Source organism: Azolla caroliniana, unplaced genomic scaffold, assembly GCF_043228905.1.
Source record: "Azolla caroliniana isolate FFs.n. ecotype wild unplaced genomic scaffold, voAzoCaro1.0.p SCAF_5, whole genome shotgun sequence".
NCBI lineage: Eukaryota > Viridiplantae > Streptophyta > Polypodiopsida > Salviniales > Salviniaceae > Azolla > Azolla caroliniana.
Genome location: NW_028230440.1, coordinates 8,403,203 through 8,422,047, shown reverse-complemented (window position 1 = coordinate 8,422,047; position 18,845 = coordinate 8,403,203). Strand labels below are relative to the sequence as shown.

The window sequence follows — 18,845 nt, the reverse complement described above, 5'->3', positions numbered from 1 at the left end:
GTCTTTTCCACCATTTATTTTCTAGAAAAATATAACAATGAGGCAATGGCCATAAGCTTATTTTGTGTTTGGGGGTTAAATGAACCAAGAGAAATTAAGAACGAATATTTGAAAGAAAAAAACCTGACAAATCAATACATGTAACGAATCGGGATCAAATAATATATGAGCTTCTAACCCATTTATATAGAAGCTTCCAAATTTGTATTACACAATAGCTTTAGTGTTTTTACTACCTCAGCCTCGGCAAAAATAAGACTGGATCATTTCTAAATCAAGATTATATCCAGTCTTATCAATACACCCACTCTTTGTGAAAGAATCATTTCCAAACAATCGATCAATTTGCCTACGAATTGCATAACAAACATCGTAAGGAAGAATCAACAGCAGTTAAAATAGAGAGTATCCAATAGAGATTGATTCGCTCGTTTTTCTAAGATGTTGAGACTTGGCATTTTCTCAATGGCATAGAGTCCTCGAGGAGCACAGCAAAAAGAATACAAATTTCTAATACAACCTTGACTGTAAGGTCTCACATTTTCTGGTATATTCCTGGAAATATGAAAATAAAACATCAAATCAATTAGAAATCATGATTAAACTCAATACTGAAAAAATAAAACATGCAGCACACACGTCATATAACATGTAAGAACCTGAATTCCAGAATGCGCTTTCTCCTTATCAACTCATGAGTTGTTTGATTTGTTAATACCAAGTAGCTGCAAAATGTTTCAAACGGTGTTTTTTATTTATTTTCCCTTTTTAATTCAAAGGAACAAGCCTACAGGAAAGAAGAATGGCCTACCCCTAAAGATTGTCAAATAGAACATTTTAAAACTTTGTAACCACCTTACCTATGAAACACAAGAAGCAACAACAAAAATGAGAATGCAGCTGTAAGTATAATGAGTATGATAACAACAACCGTCGTGTGCAACCTGGGAAAAGAAAGAAAAAAGAAGACGAATAAATTATTATTTCAATATAAAACCTTTCACATATATTATTTTTAACATGGACAGCAGAATAATCATACCATGATGAGCTCGAGCCCTTTGTATTATTGAAAGACATTGCATAGATGACCCACGTCCATAGGCAGAGCGCTGCCTCCTCAAATATGTACCACCTGTGGTGTGTACACATCATAACAGAATTATCAAATCAATAGATCACCAAATAAAAGGGTTTCACCATATATTGTGTGCATACACATCCATTACTAGAATAGAAACCAGTTTCCTCATTTTTGACAAATATATGTTATCCGATACCAAGTTAATAAAAGGTAAAAGGATAGAAAGTTCATAGGCCTTTTACACCCCCCCATCACAAATTTCAACAAACAAATGGAGAATCATTTCAATAAACAATTTTATTCAGGCCCATATTAAGCAAACGAGTCATCCCCTTACTTAGTGTTTCAGCAGTTAGATTGATCAGAATTGTGTATTCTAAGGTAAACCAAAACAAAAATTAGAATACCTATTTGGTTCTGAAATTATTTCAGTCTGATGAAACTTATCCTCAACATATGGGAAAACCAAAATGGTGAATCTGTTATTGGCCAGAGGTATATTACATTTCTTATCTTCACTAGAAGCCTGAACTCGCTATAAAGACATTAACATTCTGTGGTGGTGGTGGTACAATTGTCCTTACAATTCTCAACATGTCAAGGTTCTTTGACAAAATTATAGTATGTTTTAACAATCATAAAATGAGCCATTAATACTACGCTAATAATGATAATAAATACAGTAGCCAACTACATTTTTCCAGACAGTTGCCATGCTTACCAAAACCTGCAATGGTTCCCATATCCTATACAAGTGCCAAGCCAAGCACAATAATGATCGAACCGTAGGACACATTTGTTACAATCATGGCAATGCTTTGAGCGTGGAGGCTGCGGAGTGTCATAGCATTAATAAGTTAACAGAATAACAGATACTTTACACAAAATACACTCAAGAAGAGTTAACATCAAAAGTCTCGTAAGTAACCTGAAATACACGGCATGTAGGACATGTTCTGTTGCTGAAAAATAAAAAATGACTTCAGAATAAGAATTTTCACCTAATACTTGAACAACTTTCATGCTCAAAAATATCATTATATCTCAATCAAAAACTTTTATATATATAACCTCAAATGATTTCAATCTCACTCTTGCAGAGAAATACTTCATTACTAAACAATAACTATGAATGAATGTTTCTAAAAGCAATACAGACGAGCAAAGAATTGGGACTTATGATTTCCTCGGTGATTTCCTCGGTCCTAAGCAGAGCAACTAATATGCCTTAAGACTACTCTCTCCCTCTATCCACCAAAGCTGCACTATGAGACTGTTATGTCTTCTTAGAGAATCATGTTGCCCACATAAATTCATGCATATCCTAATAATGATGCAGACCCATGATGAGCAAATGATAAAAAGTCATCTGTGCCTGTAAGTTCCAATCTGGTATTTTGATAATGGGTATCAACTCTACTCCAGTATACAGACCTCACAAATAATGAACTGAGTGGCCACTGATTGGGTAATTTGGTCCCATGTTAGTAAGTATGTTATATATGTGACTGCAGAATCATCCAAACTCTGCTAAGCGCAGAGATTATATAAAACATATACTTATATCTCAATCCCCAAACACATCACCATGAATAACTAATGCTCTTCATTCATATATATTTCATGCTGAAGTCTTCTCCAATACATTAATGGTCCATTTCTAGGAGATTCTACGTAATATATAACATCAATCCCAAAGAAACCTTTATAATCTATACAGTACTAGCCAAGATCTCCATTTCATTTTTCTCCACCTCCCCTAGCCACCTCATGATGAAGCCATGAGCCACTCTGACATGGAAAGACAAACAGACCATATGCATGAACACACCATGTATACATGCCCACAAAGAGTTCAGGGATCAAATAATTGGAGACAAGTACAGAAATCAGAATACAGCCTGTTAGCATTTGTTCGTTATCATAAAGAATTAATCTTGGTGATTCTGTTCTTGGGAATGTCCTGCAAGGGTTTTTATAATTACGGGATTAAAATCTAAATAGTATTTAAGCAAATACTGATGGGAGTGCCACACCTTGGGGGATATCAGTGATGGATGTTGCTGCTTTCATCAGTGTTTAGTAAGATGAAAACCATTTTCAGTTCTACTACCCTTAATGTATTTCCAGGCCTGTTTCATTTTCTAGATGTCAAAAAATGCTAATACTGTACTGCAACATGAGCTTTTCCAAAATAGAATCAATTACAAGCGTAGGTTGCATGATCATAGTTTAGAATCAGTTGTCTACATTTTGTAGTAGCTGTGATGAATGTTATTAATAGCACTGTTGAGACCGTTGGCAACGGATAAAGGGTGTAGTGGCTGACCCTAGCTTGCGGGATCCACGGGGCATAGGATACCGGTTCACCGAACTTGCTCAAACAAGTCGATATAATTCCTAAACAGGTTTTCTGGCACATGCAAGAATGTTTTATGCTCATTTTAGGGCACAATAAATTAACTACCTCACCACCATTGTACAATCGCATCATCTAAAGAAGCTCAATATTTCAAACAGAGATTCAAAATAGCTTGTATAGAAAATCTAAAGACAACATTTTTCTTACATTGAACTACTGCTAGCACCAAGCCAAAGAGTTGGCCTTGAATTGGAAATCCCTCGAGCTCGGTCCAGTTTTTGTGAACTGCCTAACAAAGATGATGTTATAATCAGAACCTTGTATGATAAGAGAAATGCATGAGATTATAGAAGGAAACGTTTAAGCTGATGTCTTGAAGATGCATTAGAAGTTTGGCTATAGGCATGTTCCAATCCAGCAAAGATATTATATCGTTAAAACATTTTCTTTGCCATTAAGGAAGAAAACACAAATTCCTAAGAGTTTATTTGAGCCAACCGGGCCTAGCTTCACAATTGAAACCAAGAAACCATTCAAAATATACAAAACTTGGTTCTTTCTATAAAGAGCATTATCATCCCTTAAAGTTTCAAATGTTCACAGTGGTTCCCCCATATCAATTTTGTTTGAATGTGTAACATCTTTCAACAACTTCTTACTCTGATTTGCACTTATTAACAATTGTTAATAGTGATTGTGTGCCAGCCAACCTTTCTTATCACACTATTGCAGCCTAATATATACCATGACACTCCTGAATCCAATTTTGGGAATTAACTGCAAATCTTTTAAATAGTATAATGACAGAATCAACAAATTACCCTGCCGATACATCCCTAGATCGTTTCATGTCAATTTCAGCTATTTGCTCGTCCCTCAACATATCTGTAACATATCTGGGAAAAAGGACAGTTGGATCAACAAAATGGTGAAGGTCAAATATGTGACATCTTATCTCACATATGTGAAGAAGACCATAACTTTTCAACAAACCACCAAAGACCGAACGGAAACATAGATATACGACTACATGAAAAATATAGGACCAAAAAAACGTAAAGAGTATCAACTTGGTAGTTTACATACCCTGGGTTAGACCCTGCAGTAAATAGATACTGGCAGAGTGTCAAAGCAACGAGGAGTAAGTAGCAAGTGGTATACCTGTAAAATAGCAGATACATGTTATGAACCATAACTATTTATATACACATAAAGCAGTATCCCTATCAACTATTGCTACTAATAAATTAAGAAGATGGACAATGCAAATTTTTCCTTCCCTTCTTTTGTTTAAAAAAATTCTCCAAAGTAAGAGACAACATTAAAGACCTCTTTTTTAAATGATAAATTTGAAATAACAAATACAATTTTCTCCTGTAATTTAGATTCTTGATGCGTTAGATTTCATCTTTTAGAGATGATGCTAATAAAAGAAATATAATCAAAACATAAAGGTAGCATAGTTAAATGGCCATTAAGAAAATTCACTTTCCATGACTTAATGGTAGTAAGTGATAGCACTTTCCCTCTAAGATAGTGTTAATATACATATATATATATATATATATATATGATACTGTAAGATATTAAAAACACAATTCTTAGTCTGCCCAATCACTAATTGTGTGGGAAAAACGGAAGCATGGCATTGAACCTCTACTGTTTTAGAGGAGATTCCATATTAATTTTCAAAAGGTCCTTTACAGCTTTCTATGGTGATCAACATAGGGGATCACTTATCTAACATTAGACTGCAATAACTTCGTAGTTTAATGCATTTTAGCCATATCTCAACAAGGTCATGAAGGTTGTGCGTGAAGACCACCTTTATCTTATCAATCAAGACATTTCATAACTCATTAAACACACGAGGGAGTAGTAGCCTTAGCATCCAAAGTTCATTGAAACCTTCTAGATCTTGTTTATCTAGACATTTCACGTTTACTTCAACGTCTAAAATTTAATTAAACTCGTGAAGAGCATTGCAATCGTAACATATAAGACCCATGGAGACCTTGTCAATCTTGTCAATCAAGATAGTTCATATAAACTTCAATGAATAAAATCTATTAAACCCATAAAATGCATTACAAGTCGTAAAACACAAACTCCATATACACCTCGTTGATCTCGTCACTCAAGACATTTCACATAGATTTCAACGTCTAAAATTCGTTAAACTCATCAAGGGCATTTATACAATCTAAGTTTTATCAAACAAAGTCCATATACTGCTTCTTGATCTTAGCCATTTTATCATATGCTTTAATTGCAAGGCCTCATTAAACGTGTGAAGTACATTGCATTTTTTTAACCATAAGTAAAGACGCAGATTTGAAAAGAAACTAAAAGAATTATGTTTTTTGTAAAAGGCAGAAAAGGAAGGAACTTACCATGGATGTTGAACAGTTTGAAGAATCAAGTCGTGATCGAGTAGAACTAAGCATCCTACAAACAGGATGTGCAATGCGATCATGAGGATCCTTACCCTCCATCGTGAAAGGAGAGCTGAGGAAGAAGAAGAAGAAGAAGAAGAAGAAGAAGAAGAAAACAAATAGCGTTTGAAAAAGGTTAAGCATACGTGACAGCGGAAAACAAAGAAATAAACTTTTGATGTTGTTACTCTTTTAGAATCAACATACATACAGATGATCCTCATGTCATTGGAAGATTAGGGTTTTGCTCATAAGATCTGGACGACAGTCTGTGTATCGAGGTATTTGAAAAAAGGTTATGGCGTGATGGATGAGGGGATAAATAGTACAGCCCTGCTTATGAAAAGAAAGAAAGACACAGAGACAGAGAGAGAAAATAGAGGAATAAATCGCCCACATAGAAAAAGCCGATATTATGGCTTTTTTGTTTTTGGGCTTCAACGCACAATCAAGAAGAAACTTTAGCGTTTTCGATCCCTTTTGGATGCCTAAGGGAAATCTAACAACATATATATATATATATATATCTCTCTCTCTCTCACAGAGATCCCAGAGAGATCCATATCCACATAAATACTTTCTTCTGGTTCCTCATAAATCCTTTCACACACACACACATCATCTCTCTCTCTCTCTCTCTCTCTCTCCCTCAGATCAAGAGATCAGCACTTGTTTGCCTGTCTAGATCGACAATCATATTCCGCTTCGTGTTGCGCTTATGTCTCCTCGCCATTACATGGGCACCATACGTGCATACCATGTGTGTATGGGATGGCTGTCGGGAAGCTCACATACAATCCTTCCTATATAGTCACATCAAACCTAAGCATTGGACAGTGCCCATGGTATAGTTGGCGATTATTGTCATGATTCTCTTTTGAAGTTTTGCTACTAGATGGGGTCAACACGCTTGTTCCGAGCCCCCCCCCCCCCCCCCCTTGGAGTTCTGTTTTCTTTGGTGGTTGTTAGTACGTGATGTTTGACGTACATGGAAAGATCTAGTAAACTAAGGGGATTGTACAAGGTTTAGGTTTTGGATCATCCCGAGACCATATAGTTTTTCATTTCTTCAATCAATGCAAAATCTGAGTCATGCCAATTGTTTGATAAATGTGTTAATTAAAACCATAGACTTGGAAGACAAATGCCTTAAGAGGGAATTTCCTTTGGAGCATGACAATCCCTGATCATATACAAAGTCAAATACAACTTGGTTTTTGTCTTCCACCCTCATGATGCACATACATCGTGAGTAGCTTATTGGCCATCTACCGATTGCCTCACTTAGCCTTTGAAAGGAAATTTCATATCCCTTATTATACTCTACCTCTAATAAACAAATATATTGGCAACCATGCTCTCTCACACACATGTATTGAATTAGAGCATGGCAAATATAGGTCCAAGACAATTTCACATTGCCTCCATGCATGTAAACTAAAAAATATTGTATTAGAATGTTTAGAACTCATCCCATGTAAGATTATTTACATCATATCTCATTTCGTATTTGTGAGACAAATGTATATTGTACATGAGAATGAAACGGTAGCACCTAACATGATAATTGACCGAGCGTGACTACAAACGACAGTTTGTATTGTAAGTAAATTACTTTAAAATTTGATCATCTTGAAGTTGATGTTGAAGTAAGCCTCCAAGACTTTACCCCAATATCGTTCATTCCTACAAATGTGAGATGCATGAGACAATTAAATATTGGGTGATGCAATCTAGATTCTAAAGATAAAGGCTATGTATCTAAGAGTGATGATCTCAAACATTTTCATCTTACTATATCGAGCAATTGATGTTGAAGATAGGAACCTTTGTTTAATTATTGCCAAAATAATCATTTGCATCCTCTCTATTTTTTCCATAGATCAATCTATGGTGTTCGTTAAAAAGATATCTATCTATCCGCCAAGTTGTTGATCATATTTCTTCACCAAAATTGTGCAAGTGCATTGAACCTATAGCACAAGTTATGAAGATGTTAATAACAAATTTTCTTAATTTGGCAAAAATGATTGAAGACAACAAGAATATTTAGTGTGCATTGGGTAATGTATGCTCAAAGTTCTTACTACCAAAAGGGGTTCTAAAAGACGAGCTCTTATAACTAACCATTTTTTGTTTCCTAGATAGTAAGCCTATATTTGAAAGTTAGTTTTGAGGATGAACAAATTTGACTTGGTGTTTCTATTTTATTTTATTTAGCTAGTGAATTGTCGCCTTTCTTGAAATAGCGTGATTGTTCTAAGTATAGTGAAGCTATTTGCACATTTTAACATGATTTATTGACAATTTTCTCTCTCACTCAAAATCCTATATTAAGAGAATGGGGTAATTTCTGTTCATATCTAGAATTATTTATGTTATACACATGTATTGAGTAATGATTGATGCCACGAGTATCTTCTCTAGTTGTGAAAACCTAATAAAATCATAAATGTTATTTTTCTTATTGTCTAACTCATTTAGTGTGGTCAATCAATTGTTCTTATTTGCTCAATAAAGCTCACCAAATAGTTAGGTCCATTGTGATCTCATTTATTATGGAAGGACGTCACTTTTGAATCGAAAAGGTTGGCGATAACATGTAACTTCCACTCATAGAGTTTCTAAAGAAACAAAAAACATGGTTATTTAAGCGACAAGTGAACTTGTAACATTATAGTTTTAGCCTTTAGGAGAAACTTGTTGTCTAGTTGTATTAGGATAAAGAAAAATCACACAAGATTGTTGTAGACATGGGAAACGTGATTGAACTAATGAATTTGTAAACCATATAAATTTGTCAAACTACATGAGCCCCAATAAGAAAAAACCATGGATTTTTAAAGATGTAGAGAAACTAGAATTTTGCATGCTCTTGAATAAGAAAGTTCATGAAGGACTTTGTGCAAACATGTGAAATATATTCAATACATCATGGACTCGAATTATAAACATCCAAGAATATGAAGGGGATCTATAGATGTACCAAAAGGAAGTACTGGAGTTATGGATGTTAATAAAATAATATTTGCACCAACCACCATGTACAAGAATTGTAGTTTGACAAAATGATGGTATAAAGATGATAGCATGTGCATTTCATGATAGTTGTTGATTCTCACTTCGATACCAAGCACTATTTCTTGGAAACATAAATATTCATATATTTGAGGAGGAGATTTACAAAGTGACGCTAATGCATAGAACTTGATTCGTTTCTCCCAAAACAAAATATAACATGAAAGACAAATAAAATGAACTTGCTACTATATTAAATTAATCGTATGTCCTTCCACAACATGAATACATCAAAATATGAAGGTCTATACAAACATAAGTGTAAATTCGTGGTTGCGTGACGTGCTTACACATAGAAACAACTTCACTTTTATTAGGATGCGCTTGATATATTTCCCAATCCAAGTATTACAAATCTTTTTGGACATTCTCCATGAGCCACTCAATCTCAAACTCAACAAGCACACACTATATGAAAGCCTCCATTAATAACATAGCTTTCCCATTTTTTCCAAGTCTTGTACATGCCATCTAGCATTACCAAGAATATTTTGCAAAGACAACAATTTCATGCGACTTTGTTTTTGATGGTATCCCAATAAACATTTTCCCTCGATCTCCAATTAATTTACTAATGATATCTATTATCCCTAATTTATCCTTGTTCTATACTAGTGATTTGTCAAAGAGATATGAATGCCTAGCTTTTTACCATATCACTTCATCGTAACACTTACTTACATTGCTCTCACAATCTGAATTCCTTTCATAACATGCTTGCGTTTGAAATCATTAGGAAATTTGATAATCTCAAGGGGAATTACCCATTAAATTGGATTGGAAATGTAAATGTGACACATGGGGGAGTACATAGAATTTTCATTTTTACCAAGAGAAGCTATATACAATGGCAAACTAAACATGGGAACATAATAACTTGATGAAGTTACAAGTATGCATATAAATAGTCAACCTAATGGGAGCTTACATTCTCAAGAAGAAGATATATCATGAAGAACCACACACTCGCACAAAGACTACAAAGTGCAAAATGTACGTTTCAGGTGAAGGAACAATTATGCCTTGTTTGGCTTTATAAAAAACAAATATTTCTTAGCATGATTTGATACACTGCCTAAAATAAGGTCTTTTATTGGATCAAATTCTTGGTGTGCAGGCTCAACAAGATTTTGGGTTGTGGCATCTCTATGTAACACAAAAATTTAGTCTTCTTCCTCCTCTTCTTGTTCCCCTTCTTCGTCATGCTCTGCCTCACTTTCTGTAGGCACCTCTGGTGCTGGTATAGGAGGTAACTCCACACTTTCAACTAATTCTCCTTCATACTCTTTTTGTACCTCTGGTGGTAGTGGAGGCTCATAAGGAGCATTCTTTATACCCCATCCAATATATATATTGCTATATCCATTCTTAGTTGAAACTGTATATGCCCCTGGCCATAGAAGAGATCTCAAACATACAACTTTGTGCTTCAAACCTTCTACACAAGAACTGAATGAGATTGACCACGGCTTTATTTCATCTATTATGTTTGCATCATTATCCACCGAGCTCAAGATCTCTGGACTTTCATCGGGTTCTTCCTCTTCTTTGGGAATTTCTTCATCAACCTCTTCTTCTTCGGCTTCTTCATCGGGTTCAGCCTCAGGAATATATAAGGAACATCTTCCTTGTCTCTTGATATGAGGATTTTGATGCACCCATGCATCTAACTGGCCAAGTTCAGCCAGTGGTGGCATTGTCCATTCTTCATTTCTCTCAATCTTCTCGCTTGGTTCTGCTCCTTCCTCTGCCTCCTCAGGCTGCAAAAGTAGAGAGAGAAGAAAGGAAACTAGTATTAAGCGGAATAAACCATGTACAATAAGAAAAAAAATGATAGAGCCCCATTTGAGTACTTAAAATAATGAGTTGAATGGATACCAAAGCTCTATGAGATAATGTAAATAACTTACAAAATCTAAAATGTATTTTATAGTTTAAAACCACAGAAAGATTGTGTGAAAATATGTCATCAATAAAGATTTTTGCTTTTATATACACACTCATTTACAAACTAATTTACAAAAAGCAAAAAGGTGATTTCACATCAGAAATAATGAAACATTATCAAGCATCCATAAAGATGAAATTTTTTATATATGTGCCGAATTATGGGTAATATTCAGTAGCTCACCACAAAGTAATCCTTCGGAGCCAAAACCGTAGTTGCTGATATGCGCGCGATCTGTGCTCTCAAATAGTTTTTCTCCACTCCAGGGAAAGGAGGATAAGCAGACACCTCAGCCTTCATTCAAGAAACAAAAACATTATTGATTAAATACGAAATCCTGAATCCTCAAATTACATACACACACCATATAGAAGCCAATTTTGATAAAACTGCATCTCATTTTATAACGGTCTGTGTTGAAGTTCCAGTATTCCCCCTAAAATCTACCATTGAATTTCACAGCTATCCTATTGTAAAAGCATTTAATTTTTCTTTGCTTCTAGATATCCGCTTGTACTCATGGCTATCATACAATTGTAACGATACCTGCCCTTGCTAATATACACTCATATCAATTTTGGCAGTATTATAGTTTTTTGTGTTTGACAAAATACACTATTTTCTTAAATGCATTGTGGTTTGTCTGTACATTTTAAAAACTTGCAGCATGTCAATGAAGTAAGAGGAAAGCTGTAATACATCAAGGTTCCCAGTTAGGAACTTTGTGAGAGCTCTAGCCGTCTTGATTTGCAATGGTGTGACATCCGGCAACCGCATAAATTCTTCACCTAATCTGGTACAAGCCCAATATAAATATGCATTTGTTCCTTCTATCTCTTTTGGTATAGGATCAATTGGTCTACCAAACTCTGGTGGATTTTCGTTCATCTCTGATTCTGTCTCCTCATCCCCAATTTTGTTTGTTTCAAATATGAAGTAATTTCTGCAGAAGCCAATATTTTAAAACCCTACCAAATACAGGTTTTTCGAAAGGGATATCTTAAATGCAAACTTAAGGATTCTCAATGACAATTTGTTGAAAGAAAGAGTTATTAATAGCATACATACCCTTGTGTTCCATAGAACTTCCCAAAGAACCTAACTTTTGATATCCCAGGTTTCGATGAAAGTTGCTTAATAGCCAAAACAATGTAATAGCTTTCTGTCTGCCCGACACCAACACCCACAGCTTCAAAAAAAGTACTTTCATTCCAAAAATCAGCCACCTCAGCATTGTTTTCATCAGCTGATGCCTCCTCTTCTTCTTCTTCCCCTCCCCCTGGATCAGCTGGAGGTTTGATTTTGATGCTGATAAAGTCAAATATATATCAATATTTAGCCATTCCACTCTCTCTAGCACCTGTAATACTTACTCAATAGACAAAAAGCATGTTCTACTGAGCACAAATATTTGTTCTATAAGTGAAATCAATGAGATTATGAGAGCATTAGAGGCATAATAAAAGGAGATGAAGGTCATGCATCCTCAACACAACCAAGGGTCATGTCTTGCATGCTCATGCTTCTACATATGGTAATTTTGTACGCTCACTTAATGCATCAACCAAACTTGCAGAAAAGCTTTGATTGAAGCCTGCCACATTAACAAACTTCTAAATCTTTAGGATGTCTATATATGATAAACATCAGGAACTACAACCAATTGTCCAGTACAAACGAGAAATGCCCTTCACCATAGGAGGCTTCCTGGCAAGGGTGGGGAATGTAAACAAGCATAATGAAGTTACAATTCATTTTAATACAATAATATAATAACTTCATGTGGGGAATCAATCATAACCACAATGAGCTTTATGTCAGGAACACAACCGCATCAAAATGTGCATATAATAGAACCATCGAAAGAAACACCTAGGAAGGAACCAATGCCAGTTTTAGGCTTGCTCCATCTCTCTAAATATCTCATCCCACAACAAATTCTATAGCATACTTACAAGTGACCATATCTAACATCTTGCAAAAATCAACCAGACATTACATTTGTTTCACCATGATTGGAGAATTTTCTTTGTGAGGATTTGTATACACTCATCTCCCATTGTTGCAAAGCAAAGATAGCACTGTCATGGTATTACTAACGATAAAGAAAAATATCAATTCATTCGCAGTAAATTTTATGCATGTGCATGCTACCATATTTGTGTTAGCTTTAGAATCCTATCTACAATATTATTGCATCATGTTTTCTAAAAGCCTAACACAAAAATATATCCTGTCAAGGTACCAAACTAGGTTCAGTATATCTTTCTTTCTTTTCCTATTAATCAGAAATCATCTTTCAACATTAAAAAGGTGGAAAAAAGCAAGCTAAAGAGGATCAAATTTAGGTATAAAACCCAGCCATCAGTTATCTACATTTTCTCTTGCATAAGCCTTTCTACAGCCATTATGATGTGACATTGTCACTAAAATTTTAATCTGCATACTTAATTTTGTTTACAGCATATGAATAGTTGATGAGATCCTTTGCATTGCCCTTTTTTGGAAACTTGAGAACTCGTTTCTGTTTTCATTGTTTCCTTATTATACAGGTAACAACAATTAAAACTTCGTACTCATTGAACATCGTATCATTGCTGAGAAAACGGTGAGAACAAAGAAAACCTCAATCCAAAATAAGATTCCAGTAATCCTAACCAACTTAACAAATTGGTCACATATACTTTCTGCTAAGGGACAAGCTATTCTTATTTATGGTAGAGATTAGTTAAAATTTGAGACATGCTAAAGTGATAACTGGACTAACAGCTTTAAGAAAAAAGAGCAAAGACAAAGCAATGTTTGGTGACATAGCTCATTTCAAATTTCTTTAATCTACAAAGAAACCAATATATAAAGTATTTATGTTTTACCACAAGAAATACATATACCAAAATATTGTTAGATATGTACTGGACATGGAAACTTTACTTGGTTTACTACTTTCTAGGATGACATTTGTTTCTTCTTTACACATATGTAACCTTAATCTTAAACCAAAATTAAGTTTTGATCGTTACAATTTGTTAGCTATTTACTTGAAGAGTTGTAGAAAAGATTGCACCAACTTCTCTTCATCAGGAGTCCTTACTAAACTTGGCACGATTTTCTCTTCTGTCAAAAATCTTGTTTGCTTCAAAAGCATACTAGTCTCCAAAAGATCAACCGCATCTTCGGCTTTTGTTTCTAGAATCTAATACATGTAAAAATCATTCAATCTCTCTCTCACGGAGCTAGATTATATATCACTTCTCCTAAACAACATGTCATATTGGGTGTATCAACACACGACCCCATGATCTCATCACAGTTGGCACAAACATCTACATCATAGCCTGATTGGATCTCTCTCTCATGGAACTAGACCATACATCACTTCTCCTAATTCGCATGCTATATCAGGCATATTGAACACATAAATTCATGATCTCCACACAGTTGACATAGACATCTCAAAGTATCAACTCTCTCTCTCTCTGGTGAAAACACACAATTATAATAGTTGCATGTGAAAAAAACTACATTGGTAGTTTCTCCGCCACATGGGTGATGGGACATGCTGAATCCCCAATAGACAGGAAAAAGAACACACTGCCAAGGAATTCAATAAACACAATGGACAAATAAATGCTCCTTTAAACTTCCGTAGATATGCCTAGTCTACCATCAAACACGAAAGCATTGCTGATATCTAAATTATGGCAGGATTACCCAATACCTCAAGAAGAGAAAAATGAACTCCCTCTCTGAATTCAGGTCATTCTGTGGGAATTGAGCATACACCCATTTTCCCTCTCTCAATCTCTCTCTCTCTCGATCGATCGATAAATCACAGAGAAAGTGTTCTGTATGCTTACCTGTTGGATGAGATGGGAGAAGTGCAGGAAAACAGAGTCTCCGCTGGTGGTGCTTTTCTTCTGCAGGAAAGCGATGGCTTCTTCGACAGTTCGAGGAGCCATCGCTCGTTTGCCGGTTAACGGCAGACACGGGAGCAGAAAACAAAACAAAGAAGAAGAAGAGGAGGAGGAAGGAACAACGTCTTTCATAGAAAGAAACGAAACGAAACAACCTGCGCCTGAGGTTTTCCTTTATTTCCCCAACATATGCCCTCCCACGCTTTCCTCTATTTCCCGAAAATGCCCTTTTTAGTATGGGCTAAAATATATCTCTTAATTTACTAGAGAGATACCACTACGGAAGGTGTGTTCTTAATGTGTGTCAAAAGAACTACTTACAATGGGTGTCACAATGGAGTATGGTCACCCACTAACTAACTACATGGGTAGTGGAACATCTTGAATTGCCAGTAGGCAAGATGAACACTCCATTAAGGAAAGAATTTCCAACTGCTTCGATAAAGAAAAATGGCACATTAGTACTCCCTTCAACTTTCGTATATATGCTTTAACTCTATACCTGCCATCAAATACAAAAGCATTGTACATATCCCAGTTATAACGCAATCTCCAATACCTTAGAAATAGGAAAAGAATATCCATCTTTGATTTTGGGTCAACTTGTGTGAATTGTGCAAACACACACTGTCTATGCATCAAATAACACCATGATAAAACTTGCCAATTTTGAGAAATGCAACTCCAAATATGACAAAGCAATCAGACATTGTATGAAACCATGAGTACTATCTTTCATTTGAATTGTGCAAAATAAGCAATTGCCCATTGTCAGTCCACATCACTTTAGAGCTAATCCCAAAGACAATCCCCCAATCAATAATCTCCAAATGAAGGCCTTTGCTACAAGTGACAATTTAGAATGCCAACTACGTTTTAAGATATGTCACCATCCATGATCCGAGTTATGTATTTTCCATTCTTCTCTCAACCTTAGTTGATAGCCATCGAAGAGACTTAAGGGAACAATGATACAAAAAAATTCATAGTCACTTGTAAAAACGTCGTTTGACCCCACCTCTACACACCCCCATATAATTTGAGAAAAGCGTGGTGCACTTATCGTATAATTGGCTCCAACATGGTGTGGTGTATACAATGGCCTAACATGTGGCTAACTCGATCAGACTCTGGGATTAGCCTCCACCCTTTTATATGATGTGGTTGTAGTTTGAGAAATGGCCCAATGTTGTTCTTTTATGGGTCTTCTTAGGAGTAGCACAGTTGGTCTATATGCTAAAATGGAAGCTGGATTTTGTAATCCGCGCAACTTAAGCTTTTTGCAAGCAACTTGTCCTCGTAGGAGTCGGCTTTATATGTTGATTATTGGCTACTCTTACAACTCCCTAGAGGGTTGTTTACCTTACCATAAGATTCTCATTATTGTAGGGATGAACTTTTCTTTTTTCTTTTGTCATGTTGTTTTTATGTATAAATCCAAGTTTATCAAGAAAACCGAAGGAAGATGAATGCATTTCAAAATAATGAGGAGAGTTTGGGAAGCTACAATTGCGAATTTCATGAACAATCAAGGCCCAATGACTCTTCCCTTTTTGAGATTTGTAGTTATTGTACCGAAATTTTAACCAAATGCTCAAAAAATCCCAATGGGCTTTCACAACTACGAGTTATATGTTCATAAAAATACCATGACTATTTTGAGATGCCACTAATATATGTTTTCAAATATGCTACTCAATTATAACCTCTGTTTCTCAATGAGTACAAAATGGTCACGTATCGGCTCCTGGTTCAACCACATCCAATTCAATTCAATGGTGAGAAACAACCTAGCATGGAGGTAGTAGCTTAATAATAGTAGCCCCAATTTGTTGGCATATTTATCAAAATATCCATAACTTTTCACAAAAATCCCTAGGGTTTAGTATAAGAGAAGTATTTGGTGTATTTCGAGAACTTGAAGGTGTTTGAGTAAGTAATGAATATGTTTAGGGGGTACTCTCGTGCTTTCGTTATATCATCATTATAATTATCTCAATAAACTCGAAATATTGGCTTTAGTACCCGCCATGTTCTACAACAAATCCTTCACCATTGTCGAGAGGGGGATTGGGTCTGGTTGATCCCCTCTCACAATCAAAAACCTTACTTGCCAAATTTGTGGTGCGAGAACTCCAACCAAGAAATGATTGTTGGAAAATGCTACTATGGTTACGTTTCATTTACTTTAGGCCATGAAAAGGGGTTAATTGGCCCCCCCAAACGGGATGGATTCTAAACATGGATCTCAAACCTAGTTTCTCCCGCCAATTGGAGGATAGATTCAGTGCATCCATGTGGAAGGCATGGTGTGACATTAGACGAGGGCTCAAGTGCGATCAATCGAGTTCCGAACTTGCCTGGCTTAGTCAATGTATCCTATGGAACCCATGTATCAAGGATGAATCTAATTAACTACTTGGATCAAGTAAGGGGTTGTCATGGGGATACATTGCAGAAGGTTCAGTGAAAAGTATAGAATGTTGGAGATGGTTTATGTCATTGCCACTACAAGATCAAGCCAACATACTCCATGGCATCAGGGGCTGATGGACTATGAGATTGGAAATCAATAATGCTCTACTGATTAGGGAAGCCACTACTCATAGGATGACAATGGAGAAATGGATAGGCTATGAGGAGGAGGGATCTTTGATCCCGAGAGGTAGGGGATCACGAGACAGGATCGAAGGCTCTGAATTGCAAGACGCTAAGACACCAACACAGAATAACGCAATTCGGGTACTCGCATATACTGGTCATAAATGGATTGTAGATCTCGATTCGATCAAAGTACAACCCGATTGGCACATATGTAATCATGAAAACACATGGCTACGTAAGGTCAGTTGGGACCCTTTGCAATGGACATGGCGTGATCCTTACGCCGAGTTGGGAAGCAAACCCATCCCTTTCTTCCAATTCACAACTAGATTGGGTCGCCACATCCTAGCTGCTCAAACTGCCCGAGAGCCGGCTATTGCAAAGGTCTAGCACACATATCAAGTTCCTCACACAATTGTCACCAAGATTTGGCAGAAAATCTGGAAACAACAACACGTGAGGCGAATTACCACGTTCCAATGGCTATTAATACATAAGTCACCACCGGTGGGAGCATGGCAACGTGGGAACCTTAGCTCTCCTAATTGTGTAGAGTGTCCAAATGCAGTAGAATCAATAAGACACGCTCTGTGGGACTGCCCAGGGTCCCATCGAATATGGCAGGGGGTTGGCCGCTTGTTGCAATTATGCCAGGTGCAAGGCTCCATCAAGTGGGGAAATATATGTTGGCTATCATGGCAGACCCTAGTTGACAGATACGAGCATCAAGAGGAGGGGATGACTTTGGTGATAAAAGCACAAGAGGTTTTTTTCTCCACCATCGGCAATGTCCACTCAACTCCTCTTAATGGCAAATCTCAAGTTGTGCTGGAATTGGTCATCCCAATAACTCTTTGGATTCTATGGAAACAACGGTGTAGACGGGTCTTCTCCAACCAAACCGCACATCCAACACTGTTATTGCAAGAGATATGGAGTGAAATTGTAGCCACTCTAAAGAGCCAATATGATGGCCTCAAGGGCAGCTCCGATGGAGTTGAGAGATAACGAATAGCCTTCATCCAACAATGGTCGTCCTCTCCCTTTCTTGAGTCAATGGGCATCCACATAAGATGGAACTATTGCGTCCCTACAGGGATTTGTACATAATCATCTCATTTGTAAAATTTTATAACGAATGGAAGGAGTTTTTTTTTGGAAAAAAAAAAACAAACAAATCCTTCACCATATCTCGTGTGACATTATAGGAGTTACAAGGTGGAGAATAAGTGAAAGGAAAACAAGGAAAACAGTTCTCATTATGGAGCTGGAGGACATGGTCACATTCGAACGGAGGACAACGTTCTATGTTCAATACATATACAATGTCTCATCTCATTCCTTTTTTGTCTTTTACTACCCTTATTTGTGGTTTTCATAGGTAATCATGGCTAGAGCCATCGTAATGTTTTTTAGCCTA

At 36.3% G+C, this 18,845-nt stretch overlaps 2 protein-coding genes across 4 annotated transcripts; both read right to left on the bottom strand.

The window, feature by feature from the left end:
- Positions 1–154: 154 nt before the first annotated feature.
- LOC147864048 (protein S-acyltransferase 10-like) lies at positions 155–6,227 on the bottom strand. Of its 3 annotated transcripts, none has more exons than XM_087319669.1 (11): positions 6,093–6,226; positions 5,840–5,954; positions 4,533–4,607; positions 4,268–4,342; positions 3,654–3,731; positions 2,013–2,046; positions 1,806–1,915; positions 1,043–1,135; positions 861–944; positions 660–725; positions 155–555 (listed from the first exon to the last, which is right to left on the bottom strand). In XM_087319669.1, exons 1-11 carry the CDS (start codon positions 6,103–6,105, stop codon positions 384–386), a joined length of 915 nt encoding a protein of 304 aa, XP_087175795.1. In that variant the 5' UTR covers positions 6,106–6,226; the 3' UTR covers positions 155–383. The 3 variants fall into 3 exon arrangements, with proteins under 3 accessions (XP_087175795.1, XP_087175796.1, XP_087175797.1); XM_087319670.1 differs by having other exon boundaries at positions 6,089–6,184; XM_087319671.1 differs by lacking the exon at positions 3,654–3,731 and having other exon boundaries at positions 6,093–6,227.
- A 3,577-nt stretch (positions 6,228–9,804) lies between these two features.
- Positions 9,805–14,931, bottom strand: LOC147864047 (flagellar radial spoke protein 4-like). The gene is made up of 6 exons (XM_087319668.1): positions 14,765–14,931; positions 13,946–14,100; positions 11,976–12,215; positions 11,607–11,850; positions 11,091–11,201; positions 9,805–10,719 (listed from the first exon to the last, which is right to left on the bottom strand). The coding sequence occupies exons 1-6, from the start codon at positions 14,864–14,866 to the stop codon at positions 10,123–10,125; spliced, it is 1,449 nt and encodes a 482-aa protein (XP_087175794.1). The 5' UTR covers positions 14,867–14,931; the 3' UTR covers positions 9,805–10,122.
- Positions 14,932–18,845: the final 3,914 nt, after the last annotated feature.